Source organism: Neopsephotus bourkii, unplaced genomic scaffold, assembly GCF_033783945.1.
Source record: "Neopsephotus bourkii isolate Nb327-2 ecotype Australia unplaced genomic scaffold, CSIRO-AGI_Nbou_v1 NB_1615, whole genome shotgun sequence".
NCBI lineage: Eukaryota > Metazoa > Chordata > Aves > Psittaciformes > Psittacidae > Neopsephotus > Neopsephotus bourkii.
In genome coordinates, this window is record NW_026902090.1 from 865,677 (window position 1) to 886,339 (window position 20,663).

General features: G+C 59.1%; 1 protein-coding gene across 1 annotated transcript in view; it reads left to right on the top strand.

Annotated features, from left to right (window-relative positions):
- SLIT1 (slit guidance ligand 1) overlaps window positions 1–20,663 on the top strand; it is a 60,786-nt gene that overhangs the window by 32,750 nt on the left and 7,373 nt on the right. Inside the window, exons 5-25 of the mRNA XM_061372466.1 lie at window positions 11,415–11,486; window positions 11,615–11,686; window positions 11,838–11,909; window positions 12,197–12,360; window positions 12,746–12,893; window positions 13,399–13,470; window positions 13,730–13,801; window positions 13,913–13,984; window positions 14,099–14,242; window positions 14,336–14,499; window positions 14,592–14,615; window positions 15,058–15,202; window positions 15,333–15,407; window positions 15,541–15,684; window positions 15,955–16,098; window positions 16,222–16,388; window positions 17,398–17,530; window positions 18,505–18,573; window positions 18,949–19,020; window positions 19,246–19,317; window positions 19,598–19,669. Coding sequence (XP_061228450.1) covers window positions 11,415–11,486; window positions 11,615–11,686; window positions 11,838–11,909; window positions 12,197–12,360; window positions 12,746–12,893; window positions 13,399–13,470; window positions 13,730–13,801; window positions 13,913–13,984; window positions 14,099–14,242; window positions 14,336–14,499; window positions 14,592–14,615; window positions 15,058–15,202; window positions 15,333–15,407; window positions 15,541–15,684; window positions 15,955–16,098; window positions 16,222–16,388; window positions 17,398–17,530; window positions 18,505–18,573; window positions 18,949–19,020; window positions 19,246–19,317; window positions 19,598–19,669 — 2,169 coding nt within the window. The remainder of the gene's footprint in view (window positions 1–11,414; window positions 11,487–11,614; window positions 11,687–11,837; window positions 11,910–12,196; window positions 12,361–12,745; window positions 12,894–13,398; window positions 13,471–13,729; window positions 13,802–13,912; window positions 13,985–14,098; window positions 14,243–14,335; window positions 14,500–14,591; window positions 14,616–15,057; window positions 15,203–15,332; window positions 15,408–15,540; window positions 15,685–15,954; window positions 16,099–16,221; window positions 16,389–17,397; window positions 17,531–18,504; window positions 18,574–18,948; window positions 19,021–19,245; window positions 19,318–19,597; window positions 19,670–20,663) is intronic.

Here is a 20,663-nt window from a genome sequence, read left to right on the forward strand (position 1 = left end):
CAGATCTGGCCATGCTGAGAGCCCTGCTACCAGCTATGCAGGGCCTTAAAGATACACGTTTATGGCAGCATGGAAAGGAGGACAAGGGCCAGGCTGTGCTACACAGCCCCTGCTCGCCTCCCCCATTGCAGAGGACCATGCTTGGGGCCCACCCCCTGCCCTGTGCCCCCACTGTTTGCCCAAGGGCACTGACATGGGCACATGCATTCGACTGGAGGTTGGGGTGGCAGTCCCTGGAGCTGGTCATTGCAGGGCACTCCATGCCATGATCATTGCTACCATTGGGGGTAGCAACACCAGCAGCATGGGTGGCTCTGGGGGCACCAGCACCCAAAGCTGCTCCTGTACCCTGGCCATGCTGCCGTGTCCTTGCACCAATGCCAGCGACAGATGGCACATATCCCTCCCCAGGCTGCCCTGTTCTGCTGCATCCCAGGATGGGGTTCCAGCCCCAGTGGGAGATGGGGCTCACAGGCCACTCACCTTCCTCCAAGAGGGCTGGTATCTGCCTGGCTGTGCTGGCATGGGTGTCTCCCCCTTTGTGGGGTTTACAGCCAGAACCCCACTGTTCAGGAGATTTCCTTCCCCCTTTAATCTTGGCAGTTGGAAGCCGGGGAGCCGATAATGATGCAGGAGTGTAAATGTCAGCAGGAAACCAGCTTCAATCAGAATGGTTAAAAATAAACCCACCAGGCCTGCTCTGGCAGGGGCAATCAGCCTCTGCAGCTCCTCTCCCCGGGTCCTACAGCACGAGCCGCAGCCATGCCGAGCCGCACCAGGCCGCTGGAGCAGCTGTGTTGGATGCTGGTTGCAGTGCTGGCAGATCCAGCCCCAGCCAGCAGCTCCACTGGGGCTGGGAAGAGCAACCCCTGAGCCAGGCAGGGTGCAGGGCTCTTCCCTTAGCAGGAATCCCTGCCACAATCCCACCTGGGCTTGGGCTCAGTTTTAACTGGAAGAGTGTAGCATGGGAGAGGGGCATGGATGTGAGCTGCTTCTGCTTCCATAGGGATCACCATGAGCTGTGTGCTCTGGGGTAGCTTGGGTGATGGTGGTGAGATGCTCAGCCTTCGGTGAAAAGCCTGTGGCACAGCTGTCCCCTTCCCTGCTCTGCCAGGCAGTGGCAGGAGATGCGGGCATGCAGATAACACAGCCCCTGGGTATTCAGGCACATCCACAGGCTCTTGGGGTCTCAAAGCTGGTGTCCCCACCTCAAATGAGATGCACTTGGAGCGGAGAAAGGAGCTATGTTGTTAACCTCAAAGATAATTATGCTCAGGGCAGCTTGCAAAAGGATGCGGGGCTGCTCCATCCCTTTGAGCCTTAACATGGAGTCTGAAGGTCTGTGTGAGACCAGTGCCTACAGCTCAGGGCTGGGGCTCCCTGACCTATGCCCTGTGGTCAGGCACTGGTGCCAGGCTCACTGCTCCTCTGAGGCTCCACTGGGGAGAGGCAGGAGGAGCACCCAGGTGTGCCTCTGGCAACTCATTTCTGCCTCCCCAAACCAAGGAGGAGCTGTGATCCCCAGCACAGTCAGTGGGCACCAGTGCTCTATGGCCAGGGGCTGCAGCCGCGCTAACTGCCTGCAGTCAGAGGCTTCCCCATGGTGTGGTTTTGTACTAGGGACTCTTCACAGAACCTGTCTGTGCAGAGCAGCCCTGCGGGCTGGTGCAGCTCCCTGCCCCCTATGGCATGGCCGTAGCTGGGTACTGCTCCCCCAAACCCTCTTGAGATCAATGCCACCGGGGCAAGGGCAGCCCCAGCCTGAGCCTAGGCTAGTGGCAGGGCTTTGCTGCTCTGGCAGCGGCTTTTATCCTGGCTTTGATGTGTGCCACATGGGATGGAGTCTCTTTATCTGCCTGTTGGGTTTTCCCTGCTCTGTGCCCCTGTGCTCAGTTCCCATGCTCGGGCACTCACAACCTCGCGATTGCTCTGCCCTATTTCCCACCCTCGTTTCCCATTGGACCCTTTTCCTATCAGGGCTGTTTCCTTCCATCCCTGTGTAAAATCACGTCTCTTTCCAGATGTTGGGCTGGATTTGAGCTGTTCCCCTGCCTCCACCTTGGTTGCCAACAGGGGCTGATGTTTTTCACCCCACAATGCATCTCTCATCTTGCACCCGAACCACAGCTCTGTGGTCGCCCCCAGGTGCTTTCAGGAAGCCGGGCTATCAGATGTAGCTGCTGCTGGGGCAAGAGCTTTCCCCCTTTTAGTGCTGAGGCTGAGTGTGAGGAGTCTGAAGGACCCTTTGGAATACCAGGGCACCTCGCCAAGTAATTCCAGCTGGGTCTTACAAGGTTCAGCATCGGTTTCAGAGCACCCTCCAGGCCAGAAGGAGTTTGCTTTAGCCCTTCCCAAAGCTTGGACCAGGGTTTAGAGTTGCTATCCCAGGACCTGCAAAGCTGAGGATCACATTCACAGATCCGCAGCATCCCCGATCGGCAGCATTGCTCCTTGGCTTGCCAGCCTGTGCCAGATCTGGGACAGCCGGGATGCAATTCTCAGCTTGGCTCAGCCTCATTCACACCTCAGAAGAATCCAGGAGGGCCGGCAGGGATGGCTTCACACTTATTAGCAATTAAAAGCCTCAGAGCCTGGGAGTCCATTGGCTCTGAGCTCAGCAGTGCTGCAGACCCAGGGGCTGAGCCTGCTAACAAGAGCTGCAGCCAGCTCCCCACAGGGCTCAGGGCTGGCCCCACAGAAGTGCTATTTGCTTGTTCATTTACACCTTGGAACGGTGTTGCAGCCTGGAGTTCAGGGTGTCTTCTTGGGAGCAAACTGACAAGTGGGGAGCACACTCTGTGTGCTGGAGGGTGCGAGGCTTCATGGCATGCAGGGCTGGAGCCTGGCACCTCTCCCGGCATGGCACAGCATGGCACCCAGCAGTGCCTTCTGCACATAGGGTTGTGTGGGGTGAAGGAGGATTGACCCTGTCCTAACCATCCTGGGGCTGTGTATGAGGGTCTCATCGTGGCACACTGCTGTCTGCTGGAGGTAGAGCCGTGCGTGGTCCAGCAAATCCCCACCACCATTCATTTCCCCAGCTCTCTCTGTCCCAAGACCTGGAGCTGCTAGGCTGTGGTACCCTGATTTACTGGATGGCCTGGGATGTGCTGTGTCCTTGAGCACTGGGTTGCTCTGCTGTAGGTAGTGGTTTGCCTCTGCGATCAGAGAGCAGTGGGGCAGTGAGCCACGGGGGAGGCTGGTGGGGCTGGGGATCCTGGCATGCAGCCGCAGGGAAAGGGATGGCACTGTGCCTTTGATTTGCAGCATGTCAGGAACATGCTGGGAGTGAGCCGGGAGATGCAAATGTGAAGCAGGTAGGTATGCAGGCTGGAGGGTAGCGTGGGAGCTGGAGAGAAAACACGCTTTGGTGAAGGGTTTTGTGGGGATTTGCCTCTACTAGACATAAAAGGAGGGAGGAGAACAAGCAGCTGAACACCAGAGTGGAGGGGGCTTGGAGATGGTGAAAAGCATGGATGAAGAGAAACAGGAGACCATGCAGCGATGGGGACACTGGCTGGGTGGTTCCTGGAGGCTGTGAGCCAGGCAGGTGCTTCTTGTAACACCCAGTGTCCAGCCAGACACTTGCTGGAGGGGACGAGGCCTCACCCAGCGGTCGGTGGAAGCTGGGGTACACACATCAGCAGCACAGGAGGAACCTCTGCATACAGTGGCAGGTTGGCTTCTCCCAGCGGTGCCGCAGGGCACTCTCCTGCCCACCCCAGGCTCTGCCAGACCACGGAGCACCAGGCACAGCGGGTGTTGTGGCTCTCCTGCAGAGCTTCAGGATGCTGGGGAGCCGGTGGCCATGCCTTAGCCTCCCCTTCCCGCAGATAAGGAGGTTGCAGGAACAAAGGGACAGTGTGGGGAGGGGGCGGTGACAGGCACACAAGGTTTGCAGCTTGTTATTTCACTTGTGTTTCCATTAAAGCTGCTGCTTTTAACTTGTTTCAATCTCTGAAGAGGCTCCAGGGTGGGTGGCAGATGCTTTACTCCCCCTCCCTCCCTCCCTCCCCTCTTTTCCTTGGCTCACTCCCGTTGTTCCCATAGCATCACCTTCCCACGGAGTCCCGCGGCTCTGGCTGTGCAGTGCAGCCCACGCTGGAGCCGCTCCTTGTCGGAGCTGGATGGGATCCATGGGATCCACCACACAGGCGCTGCCCTGTGCAGGGCTGCTCGGCAAAGCCTGGCTTGCCATGCCTTCCCTGCGCACATCATCCTGCTTGCGATGGATGTTGCATGTCCCCAGCTCTCCTCATGCCCACAGATGAGGAGCTGGTGTCACCCACCATGCAGGCACACATGTGCCTTGGCATCCCCAGTGCACCCATTCAGCACATGCAGGCACTGTGGTGATACAAGCCACTAGCGCTCGGGTAAGGACAGTGGCCCAGGTCATGGTGTAGGGCAGCAAAGTCCCTTTGAAGCTGCAGAGATTTATGTGAGCCCTGAAATGTTCTGCTAAATCAGCATCACCGCCCTGGGGCTGGGATTCTTCTCACCAACTGTTGCCATGAGCATATGCTGCATTTTACACATGCTCTGCTCGGCTGTCCAAGCAACAAAATCCTCCAGCTTTAATGTTTTGGGAAGCATCTGCATCTCCCAGGAGGGAAGGGACCAGGGCCAGAGCCCAGGGTCAGCACAGCGCTATGGGAAGCCTTTCCTGGCAGGGGAGCAGTGTGAAGCATTGCTCCCTGATCTGGCAGTGTTCAGCTTCACTCCTCTCTGTTTGTACATGGTGGCAGGATTTGATTTGGCTCGTGTCACTGAGGTTTGCGGTCTGAGATGCTCAGCACATCATGATGTCTAGCAGCGTGCTGCCTTGCTCCAGCAAAGGATTGTTTTGCCCTTGTATCTATGGGGCTGGCAAGGATGAGCTCTGATCCATCGGTTTGATTGGTGCTGCAATAACAAGAAGTGATTATTTATTGCTGCTCGGACAATATTGGGCCTTGGTGGATGTGACCTGGTGTGTCATCCTGCCCACCAAGACATCCTGAGGACTCTGGTCCCTTTGGACGGGCTGTCCAAGGGCCAGGAATCGCATCACCCCACCAAGGGTGGTGTGTGAGCAGGTGATGGACGTGACATGGCTCTTGCACAGGGTTGGGGACCCCCACAGCCATATGATTCAGAGCACAGGGACCCTGCAACATGCAGGTGGAGACATGAGCTCTGCTTTCCAGCTGGGCAGGGGTAGAGGCGCTCATGAAAGTGCATATAAAGGACAAACTCCCCAAGCCACACAGCAGCAATGAGACCTGCATGGGGCAGGAGGGGCCAGCAGTGGATTTCAGGCTGCTGTGGTGGCCAGAAGAAGGATGCCTGGATCTCTTGATCTCCAGGACTCACTCCCTTTGCACAGCCCTTCACTGTGCCACAGAGATGTCTCCTGTGCTGAATACAGATTGATGCCACCATCCTCGTCCCCTCTGGCTATTCCATCCCTGCTCTGTGCACCCTGTCCCCAGTACCCATCAAGGCTGTCTGTGTCGGGAGGCGACTTCTGTGGCTGCAGGTTGCGGTTTCCCCCAGCGTGCTGCAGGCTGCAGCACCCGGAGCCAGGAGGATAATGAGATCTTAATAGTCCAATTATACCCCATCGATTTACTCAGCACGTAATTGTTGGCGGCTGGGGCTGCCTGATGAAGCGCTCGCTCGGCTGCCAGCCGGGAGGGCTGTGCCGCACCGCCCAGCCTCGGATGCTCCTTGCAGCAACCAGCTGCTCCTCCTTGAGCAGGGGGCTACGGGAGCAGCCCCCCTCCCTGACTCGCTGGCCTCACAGCCCAGAAGGGGCAGGGACAAGAGTGGGAGGCAGGGATGGGAGTGGGACCCCGGCACCCTGGCCTGGCGGGGGGCTGACCCCGGGTTGACATCCCCCTGCTGCTCTGGGAGCAGAAGGGTTGCGCATCTCTGCCTGCCGCTAAAACAGGCTGACAGGAGAAGTGGCTCCCGGTGGGTGACAGTTCGTGCTGGATGAGCCATCAGCCGTGTCTGGCAGCCTGCACCAGGGAGTGTGGTGCCTACCAGAGGTGTGCTCAGCTGGGCTCCTGGCAGCAGAAGCCAGCTCTCAAGCACCCACCTGCAGGTGTTCCTAGCTGCAGCACGGCACTGCAGGTGCATCTCTGTGCTTTTCTTCTATTCATTTCCATTTTGAGCTTGTTGTGGCTGGGAGTCCTATGGACTAACAATGCCTGATTTGGAGGAGTCACTCTTAGCTGTGATATTGCTAGTCATCCCTTGTTCTGGTGTTGTGAAAAGCAGTAAATAACGTTCCCTTTCCCCCTCACTGCAGTTCTTTGGGCTCTGTCCCATCTTGTCCCGTTCCCTTTCTGGCCCCTACAAAGTGGCATTTCCATGATCTCACGATCTCTTTCCTGAGTGGCAGTGGCTCACACTGAGCCTGCCATGCTGCACCCTGGCTTGTTTGCACCATCAGGCTCTGATGATGCACCTTATCCTGCACAAACACCACCAGCCCCAGGAGCCGGGGTCACAGCAAGTAGCAGCAGCAGCAGGCAGAGCGCAGGCTTCCCATGATGCTGTGGATGGGGTGGGAGGTTTGTCTATCCCCCTTGGTCAGGATGGAGCTGTGCTGGCAGCTGGGCCAGTGGAGCCCATTAAAAATCAATCAGCCTGATGTAATGCTGGGTGCATGCTGTGGGAGCCCGAACCTGACACAGGGCTGGGGACCAGAGCAGGTGACACAGTGGCTAAAACCCTGCCACATTACCTTGGCATCCTGCTAATGCTGCAGCAGGAAGCTATCCCCAACTTCCAGCAAGCAGCTGCCCTCCAGGTCCTTGGGACCTGAGTCCTTGCATCATTAGGGACTTGTGTCCAGCACCTCGAGTGGATTGTGTGGCTGGAACACATGGGTGACTTGTTTCCCCCCCCTGTGGGGCTGTGGGTGCTGAAGTAAATGGGTGCAGCTGCTCCTTCTCTCCGGTGACAGACAGGAGTGCAAAACCCCCACGGGGGCTCTGGGCTGTTGGCTACTAAAGCGAGTGCTGATTAGTCTATTGATCTGCATAATGCAAGAGACTTTCTGTCCCTTCACACCCACCCTTGACAGCTGGCAGGTGGTAGTATGAGCAGCCGTGCTGGGGCTGCCCCATCTCTGCCCATCTCTCTGCCCTGGGCAGGCTGTGCTGGGACAAACAGCATGTGTTGGGTGACCTCAGGGACACCAGGCTGCTTAATAGCTGCTGGTGCCATTCTCCTTGCTGGCTAGTCCTTGGCAGGCCCTTTGGCTTGGGGAACGAATAGCTGCAACCTGGCATAGCCTCCTTTGGCACATCACCAGTGACATGAGGCTGGCATCTGGGAAGCACCTATCCCAGCCCAAAACACTGGTGCTGCGCGGGCCTGCGTGGCTTTGGTTGTGAGGGCAGCTGCCTTGACTGCTCAAGACCTGGTTTCTGTGGCTGAGCTGGTGTTTGAATGACTGGTGCTGGTGGAGCAGAGCTGGACCACAAACAGGGGCCTGTCGTACGGTTTCATCACTCCAGCTGGCAGCAGCTGAAGGGTTAATGCCTTTGACCTGAGACAGAGAGGGTCTGGGAGACCCCTGGACGCTATAACGGGGTTCCAGCATGGAAGCTGGGGAGGAACCAGAAGAGGTGAGCGGGTCACCCGCCTGGAGCCAGCAGCCGGTCCTGGTCCTCACGGGGCTGTCTCCACATCCCTCGCCTGCGCGCTGGGACAGGACAGGGGCCGCAGCTTTGGCCTGGACGGTGCCGCCGCGGTAGCCGCTGCCAAGCTGCGCTTCCTAGCGAGGGGAGCGCCGTGCCGGAGGGCTGCCAGGCCGCCCCAGCGCTCTTGGCAGGCAGCGGGGGGGCTCGGAGGATGCGGGGCCAGCACCGCTGGGAAGCAATTACCTCCCCGCTGCGTCCGGCCCTAATCCCCTCACACGGCGCGAGGAGCCGGCTCGCCAAACAAGGCTCAATCAGGTTAAAGTGTGAAGTCAGGATTAGCCGAAAGAATGAGAGCGTGGTAATAGCCCCGGCCTCCCCGCCTGGCCGCCGCAGCCCCGCTGCGGCCCCCTCCTTCCCTCCGGCCCGCCGGGCTCTCGCCGGGGAGATTAAGGCTGCAGGGGTTTGTTTGCCTGAGTGGGCTCCCCACTGGGAAGCGATGTCGAACAGTTTTGCTCGGGTGCCCCGCTAAGTGCCGGGCAGGGCGGCGCCGTGGGGGGTTGGCTCCCGCTGCAGAGCCCCTGCCAGCCCCGGGGAAGCCGTGCCCCTGCGCCTGGCTCCTCGCCGAGGCTCCCCGGGCACCGGGGCTGAGGAGGGGGGGCGCGGCAGGAGAGCCAGCAGTGGGGTTTCTCCTGACCCGCTGCAGATAGTGCACCACCAACCATCATGCATGCAGGGGGATATAAGATCTGAGCAGGGAAGTCTTCAAAACCCCAATGCTTGACTACTGCAGCCCTGCTAGGGAGGGAATTGTGTGGACATAGCCTGGCCATAAGGCTTTTGGGGGATGTGGAAGGAAAAGTGGGCACTCTCCTCCCCATTGCACAGCCATGGGCTGGAGCTGGACTGCTAATTAGCAAGTACCTGCTGGGTCAGAGACCCCTGCAGGAGGTGAGCCTGGGGATAGCAGTGTCCCCCATCACCTCCTCATCCCTTATCATCCTCCCCTCTTTGCAAGCCCAGGAGTATCAGAGCTGTCTGCACCCTGTGCTGTGTGTGTGGGGGGAAACGCCAGCTGCATGGTCCCTGTTGCAGAGGGATAGGAGGACAGTGGATAATGTGGATACACTGGCTGCTTGGACATTCCCTGGGTTCAATAGCCAGAAACTGTTAAACTTGGAGCTTTAGGAAAATTCCTGGAAGAGAATACAGAAAAGGCAGCTGTGACAACAGGACAAGGTCTGCTTTCCTTTCCCCTTCTCTGTGCCCATTGATCCTCAGTGGAGCTGTTAGACCTGTCGGTGCTTGTGGTCACTGCTGCAGGCTGGCACTCTGCATGCGATGGCAGTGACTCGCTGGTACTTGGCAGGGTGTGAGGTGGCACCGGCGCAGCAGCCGAGGGTGCTGCAGGCTGCATGCGGAGCGAGGAGAAGCCGTGCCATCTGCTGTTTCTTCCGTGCCAAAGTGTAAAGCAAACATAGCTGGGAGCTATGAAACACCAGGAGGGAAGGGGCCGTGCCTTCTTCCAACGCCGGGGCGAGGATCCCGCAGGCAAAGCATGTGTTTTGTCCTGGCATTGTCAGCTGTGTAACCATGCCGAGGATGTAAGCCCAGTGCCAGGCCCTCTCTGAAACCCTCACATCCAGCGTCTGTCCCGCTTGGCGTCGGTACCCCCGATGGCAGCACTTCGTCGGTGGCTGTCACGAAAAGCTGTGAAGGGGAGAAGCCTCGCAAAGTCAGTTGCAACCTTCTAGCAGCGATTGCCTCGCGAGCTGTAAGTGAGCAGCTTGCAGACAGACGCCTGGGTTTACTCCCCGGGCGCAATGGGACTCCCATGTGCTGCGAGTGGAGAAACACGAGCGACGTTTCCATGAGGGAAGCAAACAAGCTGCAGGCAGGGGCTGCCTGGGCAGCAACAGTGGAGCTGGGAGGAGGCTGCAGAGCACCGAAGTCTGGTGGGTGATCCCATGCTTAGCTCCGCTGAGACTGGTTTAATGTTGGAGAGCAGGCGGCTAAGAGGGAATGCGATGCATTGCTAGGAAGAGTGGTGAAATTAATCTGGAGTTTTCCAAAGGGTTTTCTAGGGGTTTCCTTCTACTAGGACCGAAAAGGGAAAAGGGGTTTGGGGGTGATGCTACATTTTTCTGGAAGGTCAGTGCAATTCCTGGGAGTCCCTGGGCTAAATGCGACCCAGCAGAGGATGCGAAGGTGTTTGCTGGTGTTTTCCTGTCTGGAGAGTGCAAGGCGACCCCAGTCCCTTTGGGCAGAACGGGCAGCGCGGTCAATGCTGGCAGCGCAGGCAGCGCGGTGCGGGCAGCCTGGCAGTGCCACCGAGCGGGTAGCGGGGAAACTGCGGCTGCTGCGGGCCCGGCTGCTGGCAGGGGAGCTGCGCTTCACTCTCCCCGGGAGCGCGGGCCCCTCCAGAGCCGGCATCTCCCTTCCTCTGCCCCAGCAATGGTGCTTTAGTGGCCGGGTTTGGGTCCTCAGGAACGACGCAAGAGCCATGCACCAGCCCCTGCCCGCTGCATACAGTGCTGGAGCGATGGGAGCTATGTGGGAGCTCCTTGGTGACTGGGCAAGCCCACTGTCCTTGGGATTTCCTTCTCATGCATCTGTGCAAGCAATGCTGGTGCTTCCCTCTGGGAACATTACCCCGTTGTGGCAGAGAAGCTTTTGGCTGGGGTGAAGTCCCAATTTGGAGACCTTTAGGTCATTTACAAGCGGCTTGTTGGAGACACTGAACCCGTTTTCTGGAGCAAATGAGGGCATGGCAAGGACGGTAGATGCTGTGCCTCCATCCTGACCCAGCACAACTGTTCAGGGATATCAATAGTGAACAGGCTTTGTGATGAAGCAGAGCTGCTGAGCACTGTGTGAAATGCTGGCATCTGGTGATACTCCAAGCCACCTCCCAGGCTGAGATGGGGGCTGTCTGTGCTTAGCCTTTGTGGGATGCCCTTGTCCTGCTCCTCACTCACCCATGGACTTGCTGCATCAGACAAAATGCCGTTTCATGCCTCAGTTTCCCTGTGCCCAGGATGAGCTGTGGGCTGTGCTGGCATGGGGCAGTGGGCATGCAATGCTAGTACCCGCTGAGCTTGGAGGAGCTCTTGGCCCTTGGACTGGGAGAAAGAATGGGAGACATGGGGCACAAACTGGGGCACCCCAAGGATGGGGTGACTTAAGCCAGTCTATCCAGACCCGACTTGAAATAAGATTGTTGATCTTCACGGTCATTAAAAGCCAGCCCAAGCATGGTGGAGGATCTGACCCACTGCCAGCCCTGCAGCACAGAGCCTGTGTTGGCCCCCGTGTGCCCCGGCCTTGCAGAACAGGTAATTACACAGACTACACACCGTGTAGTGATGAAGTAATTAATGACCCGATTATTTGTGCCCTCTGAAGTGCAGGGCAGGCTCCATGGGAATGCCTGCTGGAGCCGCTAAGTGTAATTACCAGTTAATCAGCAGGGACCTGTAATTATAGCAGTCAGAGGGTATTTAAGTACAGAGGGTTCTCCCAGAGCTGTGCCCTGCTGCTCTGCTTGTCAGAGCTGGGGCCAGCAGTTCCCGGGGACCCCTGGCCACTTGAGGCCACCATGGATGGAGCCGGCAGGGCAATGGGCAGCCAAGGACCTGAGGCCAAATTACAGTTTCCCAGAGCCCCAGGGGGATCACTGAGTGCTGGGGCATGCCCCTGCCTGTGGACACCCTAGTCCGAGGGGCATCGTGCTTTGCAGGCACTGATCATATTCGTTTCTGTGTTCTTTTTCTGCAGGGACCTGAGTGAGAACTTCATCCAGGCCATCCCCAGGAAAGCTTTCCGTGGGGCCACCGACCTCAAGAACCTGTGAGTCCTGACAGGGATGGGCACAAGGGAGTTTGGGATCAGGTCCTAGCGGCATGAAGCGTCAGGAGACACTGGTCACTCTCTGCCTAGGCTGTCCCAGTAACGCTCCCTCTGTCTTCCTCCTTCAGGCAACTGGACAAGAACCAGATCAGCTGCATTGAGGATGGGGCTTTCCGTGCCCTGCGGGGTCTGGAGGTCCTGTAAGTGGCCAAGAGCTGGCTGGAGCCTCTAGCATGCAAGCCCCATGTGGGGTGAGGGTGTCCCTGGGTGCTCCCCACTCACAAGACACTGCAGGCACACTCCCATTTATGGCCTGGCCACCCTGACCTGTCTCCCTTTGCTTTCCTGCAGGACCCTGAATAACAACAATATCACTTCCATCCCTGTGTCCAGCTTCAACCACATGCCCAAGCTGCGGACGTTGTGAGTGCCGGGGCCATGGGGGTAGGAGGAACCCCCTGGGCTGGAGTAGGGTGTCCCCAGCTCTGCTACTAGTGCTGGCGGCATCCACGGGGAGGGGATGGAGAGGACACTCCTGCAGTGTATCCCCAAGCACTCCCAGTCAAGGTGGCCTTGAGAACTGGCACAGATGCTCCCCGGCTCCTCTGTGTCCTCAGGGTACCTTTGTGCTGAGCCAGGCTGGGGTGGCTGGAGGGCAGGGGGTGTTCAGGAGCTGTCCCGGTGGCCCTGACTGCCCTGTCCTCCCGCAGCCGCCTGCACTCCAACCACCTCTTCTGTGACTGCCACCTGGCCTGGCTCTCACAGTGGCTGCGCCAGCGCCCCACCATCGGGCTCTTTACCCAGTGTGCTGCTCCAGCCCAGCTCCGTGGTCTCAACGTGGCCGAGATACAGAAGAACGAGTTCAGCTGCTCCGGTGAGGGGGACAGGAGGCAGTGGGTACCAGGGCAGGGAGATGGACTGGGGGGACAAAGCCCGTCCCATTGCTACATCCCACCTCCACTCTGCCACATGCCCCAGCTCAGAGCCTGGATGTATGTGGTGGGCTTGGCTTGGGTCAGCACTGTTGCTGGTGTGGGGACACCATGAGGACGCCACCACCCTACCAGTGTGGCAGAAGTATCATCAGCCAGTGCCTTTCACGCGGGGTTGGGGTGCACCAGGACCCTGTGCACCCACTCAAGGGTGCTATGAGCTGTCCCAGCACTCTGAGCTGTCACCAGGCTCCATTCCTTGGGGTGCTGCCACCCATCCACCTGGCCCAGCTCTTTTCAGTTCTCATGCTGGTTGCTTTCCCAAAGGACAAACAGACTCTGCACGGGCCCAGCTCTGCAGCTTGTCCTCTGGCTCCTGCCCGGCCATGTGCGCTTGCAGCAACGGCATCGTGGACTGTCGGGGCAAGGGGCTGACAGCCATCCCTGCCAACCTGCCCGAGACCATGACAGAGATGTGAGTACGTCCCCACGCCGTCATCACCGGCTATGGGTGGCTGAAGGCAGTGGGGGCACGGGGGCAAGCCCCACTCTCAGCCACCCTGCAGGGCAGCAGGCCTTTCCTGCCCTTCTCCCACGCTGCCCAGGTTTAGCCCTGGATTTAGCTGCATTAAAAATGTAAATAGAGAAATAATCTCCTTAGGGGAATCCAATTACGGTGCAAAGCCCCCACTGGGATGGTGTGCAGGGCACTTGCGGGGTAGCAGGCGCCCCCAGACCCAGGGTGCTGGGAGGGAGGAGGTGCTCCCCACACCCCAGCCAGCTCAGTCCCCCATCCACGGCACCCTTCTGATGGAGAAAGCCCAGACCACAGCCTGCAAGTTGTCCCTGGGGTGAATGGTAACCCCCTGGTAGGGTAACTTACTGCAAGCTTGCAGGTCTTGCATCTCCCCAGCTCTGTCAGTGGGGTGCTGTGATTCAACCAGCCCTACAGCCCTCATCTGTCCCCCTTCTCTTTGCAGACGCCTGGAGCTCAATGGCATCAAGTCCATCCCCCCAGGTGCCTTCTCCCCCTACAAGAAGCTGCGGAGGATGTAAGTGTGCAGCCCTTGCCAACTCACCCTGAACCCCAACACCCTTCACACCGCTGCTCTGAGCCCACAGGCCCCCATCTGAAGGGCTTGGGGCGCTTGGTGTGACATGAGTGCCCCACGTGGCAGCGCTGGGATGGGGCTTTGGATGCCCTCAGCTCTGTGTATTGAGTGCAAGGGGTGGTGCCCTGGGCCAAGCGGGACGATGGGGGCATGAGGCAAAGAAGAGGGGACCAGGCCACCTTCTCCTTTTGGTTTTCAGAGACCTGAGCAACAATCAGATCTCAGAGATCGCCCCTGATGCCTTCCAAGGACTGCGCTCGCTGAACTCCCTGTAAGTGCTCCCCACCGGGCTGCGTTGGGTGGTGTGGGGTGGATGTGGCATACCCCGAATCATGCCCCACTCCACTCCCCCCCATGTCTCTCACACCACTCTCTCTCCCAGGGTGCTGTATGGCAACAAGATCACAGACCTCCCCAAGGGTGTCTTCGGGGGACTTTTTGCCCTGCAGCTGCTGTAAGGCGCTGGTGGCTGCGTGGGATGCACTGTGGGACACCAGAAAGCAAGTGAGGTCCCCAGCGCCCATGGTGCAGTGAAGAGGGTCCTCAGGCTCACCTTCCTCCCTGCCAGGCTCCTCAATGCCAACAAGATCAACTGTGTGCGAGCGGACGCCTTCCAGGACCTGCAGAACCTCTCGCTGCTCTCACTCTATGACAACAAGATCCAGAGCCTGGCCAAGGGCACCTTCACCTCCCTGCGGGCCATCCAGACCCTGTGAGTACCCACAGCAGGCAGGAGCCTGGGGGGAAGCATCTCTCTTGGGTAGCCAGAGCTGGAGCTGGTGGTCACCCACTGTCCATGGTGCAGGCACCTGGCCCAGAACCCCTTCATCTGCGACTGCAACCTGAAGTGGCTGGCAGACTTCCTTCGTGCCAACCCCATTGAGACCAGTGGTGCCCGCTGTGCCAGCCCCCGGCGCCTGGCCAACAAGCGCATCGGCCAGATCAAGAGCAAGAAGTTTCGCTGCTCGGGTGAGGGCCATCCCCATCCCTGTGCTGTGCTCAGCCCTGCCCCAGCCCCGTGTCCATGTGCTCAGGGTGATGATGTACTTTTCATTCCACAGCCAAAGAGCAGTATTTCATCCCAGGTAAGAGGAGGAGACACATGTGTATGCATGGGTGTGTGCACAGTGCCCTTTCAGGCAGGCTGCCAGGGGGGTGGTTGTGCCAGAGACCCACAGTCTGGCCTGGTGCTGCGTTTCCCATCATTTCTGGTTGCTGAGTAACAAAACTGCTGGGTAGCAGGACATGTTCCAGCATCTCCCCTTGTGCTGTTATCCCGATGGGCACAGAGGTGTCCATGCAGTCCAGCTCTGGTTGCAGGAGAGGAGAGCACCCTGTGTACCCAGGACAAATACCCCTGCAGATAAGGTGTTTTGGGCATAGAGAGGAGTAATTTGTGCATAATCCTGGGATGAGGGAAGCTGGGGAAGAGCCTGAGACCAGCTGGGGGTGTGGGAGGAGCAGGGATGGGAGGGCAGACACAGCCCCAGTGCCCTTGGGTCCCCACCTGCCCTCCCTGATGCACAGGGACAGAGGATTACCAGCTGAACAGCGAGTGCAACAGCGATGTGATCTGCCCCCCGAAGTGCCGCTGCGAATCCAGCGTGGTCGAGTGCTCCAACCTGAAGCTCACCAAGATCCCAGAGCGCATCCCACAGTCCACAGCTGAGCTGTAAGGGTCTCCTCCCTCCCACCCTGCTTTCCCTCCTGCAGCAGCAGCATCACCAGGGCTGGGGTTTGGTTCGGAGTTGGTCTGTGCCAGGCCTTTTGCAGCCACCTCTTTTCCCTGCTGCCCACCCCAGGCGCCTGAACAACAATGAAATCTCTGTCCTGGAGGCCACTGGCATCTTCAAGAAACTCCCACATCTGAAGAAAATGTGAGTATCAGGCAGGCACAGGTCACCTGAGTAATTTACCATCAGGGGGTGCTCAGTGGGACTGGGGGAGGCAGGTTTCAGGTTGAGGTTTGGGCAGAGCCCCATGTCCCAGCCTGCTTTCCCCTCTCCACAGCAACCTCAGCAACAACAAGGTGTCGGAGATCGAGGACGGGGCATTCGAGGGGGCATCCTCTGTTAGTGAACTGCACCTCACTGTCAACCAGCTGGAGTCTGTGCGGAGTGGCATGTTCAGGGGCCTGGATGGGCTGAGGACCCTGTGAGTGCCCCTTTCTGCATGGGGACAGGGATGGGGACACCCCTGCTCCTTGCTCCTCTGCCCTGCCTGTGATCCTGGGCTGGTGCTGTCTGCATCACTGCTGGGCCAGCTTGGGAGAGCCTTATCCATCCACTGGCTGCAGTGGGCAGGTTTTTGCTACTCAGGGCCTGGCTCAGCAGCAAGGTGGGCACAGCCCAGGCACTGCTGAGGTGGGTTCCCCCATGGTGTCTGCCTGGGTCATTAGGTGCCTTTGTCCCCTTCCCTCTGCAGGATGCTGAGGAACAACCGCATCAGCTGCATCCACAACGACAGCTTCACAGGGCTGCGCAACGTCCGCCTGCTCTCCCTGTACGACAACCAGATCAGCACCATCACACCGGGCGCCTTCGACACGCTGCAGTCCCTCTCCACACTGTGAGTGTCAGGCCTCAGCAGGGATGCTCCCAGCCTGTCCCCATCACAAGGGCAGGGGGGGGACAGGGGGAACCCTTGCGCAGTGGGTGCTCAGGTGATGCCCTCCCATTCCCTCTTGTGCAGGAACCTGCTCGCCAACCCCTTCAACTGCAACTGCCAGCTGGCCTGGCTGGGGGACTGGCTGCGCAAGAGGAAGATCGTGACGGGGAACCCGCGGTGCCAAAACCCTGACTTCCTCCGGCAGATCCCGCTCCAGGACGTGGCTTTCCCCGACTTCAGGTGTGAGGAAGGTAACTCACGGGCCCCGCGGTGCCAGGGGTGAGAGGGGATCGGGCTGCTTGTCCCAGGCTGGCACCATGAGCTGCTTGTCCCAGCATCATCCTTGCATCTGGGATGTTCAGCAGTGACCTGTAACAAGCTCAGAGGGAACCGTCAGTCCATGAATGCTTTCCCCTGATGATGCACCTATTTCCTGGTACCCAGCCCTTCGGGCTGCGTTCAGATCCCCACAAGCTGCTCTGAAGCTGGGAGAGGAGTTTGCACCCCCTGCACCCTGTGGCCCTTGTACGTAGGCGGGTCTGTGCTGGTAAATGCTGTGCCCTGGGTGCTGGCAGGAGCAGGTCTATAGGCAAAGCCCACCAAGATTCCTCCTGCTTCTTCCCTCCCCAGCCCAGCATGATGGAGCTGGGCAGATGGAGCAGGCGGGGAATGTGCCTGTTGAGAGAAAAGACTTCTTTTTAAAGTTTTAATTTAGAACAGCTTTTGAGCCCTCTGTAAAATATTTACAAACACATCATCATTTCTTCTGCTTTCCCTCCTCCACCACGTCAAGCGCTGAAGGGTGCATCCTGCCTTTCCCAACAGTGCGAGATAGCATACGGCTGCTCTGGGGATGCCTCTCCCGTGGGAAGGGGGAGCAATGCTGGCTCCTCCAACTGCTCCGTGCAACCACTGCTGCCTCTGGGAGATGGGTGAAGGAGGTTATTTGAGGAGGACTGGCAGGGCTGAGCCGCTTCTTGTGCACTCTCCTCTCTGGACTGTGTTTTGGGATGAAAATGATGAAAATCAGAGCTGTCTGATTGCATCCATCCGAGTGGGGCAGGCAGTTTCTGAGCGCAGGGGCAATTCCTGCACTGCTGACTCTCAGCTGGGTTGAGGCTGTTGGCTGCGGCAGCCTCCTTTGGGGGCGAGAGGATATGGTTGGCATGGGAGGGGAGCAGTCCTAGGTGAGTACAAGGCATCGAGTCCAGCCTCTTGTGGTGCCCAAGGTGACTTTGTGGCTCTCTGTGCCCGGTGCAGGTCAGGAGGAGACGAGCTGCATCCCCCGTCCGCAGTGCCCGCAGGAGTGCACGTGCCTCGACACCGTTGTCCGCTGCAGCAACAAGCACCTGAAGGCCCTGCCCAAGGGGATCCCCAAGAACGTCACGGAGCTGTAAGTGGTGGCCGAGGGCCCAGGCTCTGCCCCACACTTTGCAGCTCTGGGTCAGGGGGGCTCTGCTGAGGGGTTGTGCAGGTGTCGGGGCAAAGATGCCCCATAGCTCTCTCCCACAGCACCATCCCTACCTAGCAGTGACCCCCACCCAGCCAAGGGACACTGTCAAGCCCCAACCCCAGCAAGGGGCTCAGTGAGAGTCTCTGCTGACTGAGGGCTACTGATGGTGATGTGCAAGGGGTTGTCACAGCAGCTGGGTCCCTGCTCTTTAGGAGGGGGCCGCTGCGGTCCCCACGCACCCCAATCAGCCTGCCATCAGCAACAGGGACAGGGCCACCCTGCCTCTGCCAGCTCCCCAGCCCTGCTTGTGCCATCACCTCTCACCAAGGCTGTGGGCATACTCTGGGCAGCACACAGGCAATGGAATGTGGTTTACCTGGTGTCAGGGAGATCCCCAAGCAGCCATGCCAGCTCTGGATGAGCAGCAACACCTGGGGCTCTGCTCCTGTCTGGAATGGGGACAGCAGCGAGTCCTGTGTGCAGGTGGTGCAGGCTCTGGTTGTGCACAGACATGTGTATAGCAGCGCCTCACACTCCTGCGCTGTCTCGCACCCCCCTCCTCTCTCTGCATCCTCCACTGTCTCTCACACGTGCCTTGGGACTGGTTTCTGCTGCCCACACTCACACTGGATGTGTAAGCACAGCACATGGCTGGCTGTGCTCACACACACGGGATGCTTGGAGGCTGTCCTGGGGACCAGTACACAGAGCTCTCAAGTGTGCCCGTGTGCTCTCACACTACCTGCCCTGCAGCCCAGGGGTCCCTGAGAGCCCCAGGCCCTGCATGCTGGGAGAGAGGTGATGCTGGAGATGCTCTTTGCAGCACATAAGAAGGTGCACAGGAGAATCGGGGGGCAGAGGGAGGGACCTCTGGCTTCTCAGCCAACTTGAGGTGTTTTTGCTCTCCCTTGCAGCTACCTGGATGGAAACCAGTTTACTCAGGTTCCAGGGCAGCTCTCCACCTTCAAGTACCTGCAGCTTGTGTAAGTAGGCAGGAGCAGGAGGCCAGGCAGGCAGCTGGTCCCACTGCTGGCGGTGGTGGGCAAGGACAGGGGCTGTCCCCATGGTGTGTGATCCTGGGGAAGGGCCTGGCAGTGTGCAGGGACCCCTGACATCCCTCTGCATCACTGCTGTGCACTGGGAAACAGCTGACTGCAGCGATGCTAAGCCCCTGGGTGCTCACAGCCTCTGGTGGCAGTGGGACAGTGGCATTCCTGCCATCACTCTGTGTGACAGCCCTGCTGCTATCTTGGAGGCTGTGCTGCTGTCTGCATCCCATTGCAGCTGAGCACGCAGGGGAGCACCGAGGGGGGGACAGGGCTCAGCTTGCTCCAAGCCCTGAGGTTTCTGTTTTACAGAGATCTGAGCAACAACAAGATCAGCTCCCTGAGCAACTCCTCCTTCACCAACATGAGCCAGCTCACCACCCTGTAAGTGCGGTCCCTGTGCTGTGCCACAGAACTGAGCTGGGGGGGGCTGTTCCTAGGGGACCCCGAAGTTTGCGGGGTGCTGGGGACACCGGGGTCTCCCCTCTCCGTGTGGGTGAAGCTATAGTTTGAGCTGATGCACAGGGAGCTTGCAACCAAGGGTGGGCTTCTTGCAGCACACACGGAGGTGCCCCCAGCACTGTGCTGCCTCCTTCTTGCCTTCTACAGGATCCTCAGCTACAACTCCCTGCAGTGCATCCCTCCACTGGCCTTTGAGGGCCTCCGCTCCCTCCGGCTGCTGTAAGTACCTGCCCGCAGCCCCTGCTGCTGCCTGTGTCCATGTGTCCCCTGTGCTTGCTCAGAGCTGGGTGCAGGCAGGCAGGGTACAGGCTGCAGGAGGTGCAAGGGGAGAAGACTCAGCCTCTCAGAGCACACGATGCCTCTGCAGCAGTGACAGAATGGTGGGGTTCAGCTCTGCCACCCGTGCCTGGACCCATGGGGTAGTGGCAGCCCTGCTGGTCACAGTCCTTGCTGCCCACCCTGGAGCTATGGGCATTACAGGACCCTCTGTTCTCTGCAGGTCTCTCCATGGCAATGACATCTCCAGCCTCCCCGAGGGCATCTTTGCAGATGTCACCTCCCTGTCCCACCTGTGAGTATCTCCTGCTCTGCAGGTGCAGGGCTGGATGCATGCTCAGGAGACCTTTAAAAACCATGGGGCTAAGCTGCCTCCTCTCCTCTTCTCTGGGCTGGTAGCTGGGACAGTACTTATGGGGCACTGATGTGCTCTGGCCCCAGGTCCAGGTGTCCAGCTGAGCCTCCCAGTGCTGCTGGTCCTTGATGGAAGTGGTGTGGGGTCCCACCAGGTCCCCAGGGACCCGTAACATGCAGGTGAAGCCATGCAAGATGCTGGCACAACCATGGGTTGGCAGGGGATGCTCTGACCCATGCCAGCATGTCACTAGCCTCCTACCAGGGTCCTTCCCTGCAGCAGCCCCAAATCTCTCACCAAGCATCCTCCTCCCTCCTCTTTGAGGGAGCCTGTACCGCAGGAGCACAGCCCCATACCCATCACCCAGGATAGGGATTTCACCTTGTTCAGGATGGCTTTTCAGTCCCTTCCCTGTTCCTGCTAAGTGGTTCATACCCACCTTCCAGTGGCTGGTCCTGCTCCTGGCATCCTGGGGCTCTCAGGCTGTTCCTCCAGCCTGCAGAGAGCATCTTGATTTCCAGTCCTGGCCTCCCTGTTCTTTGGGAGCAGCCCCCCTTCTTCTGGTCCCCCCTGGCTCCTCACTGGTTTTCTTGCTGCAGCGCAGTGCTGTGGGTTCCCACAGAGTCACCAGCCGGCGCTGTTGGGGCTGTAGGAGCAGGTTCGGAAGCCCCAGCTGAGCTGCTGTCCCTAGTGCCTGTCTCCCTTCCTCCATCACACATAGCAGTCGCACTGGTCCTCCACCGCTGCTGCCCTTTGCAGTGAAGGAGGGTGCAAAAAGGCATTGAACCCCTCAGCCTCACACAGCACCCCCTGCTCCCTGCCCTGCTCTGCAGTGGAGCAGAGCAACCCTGCTCTCTTGGAGCAATTCCTTGCTCTCCCCTAATGCTGTCCCCACGAGCTCTGGCTGTGACCTTGTTGTTGTCCCCAGCAGCCT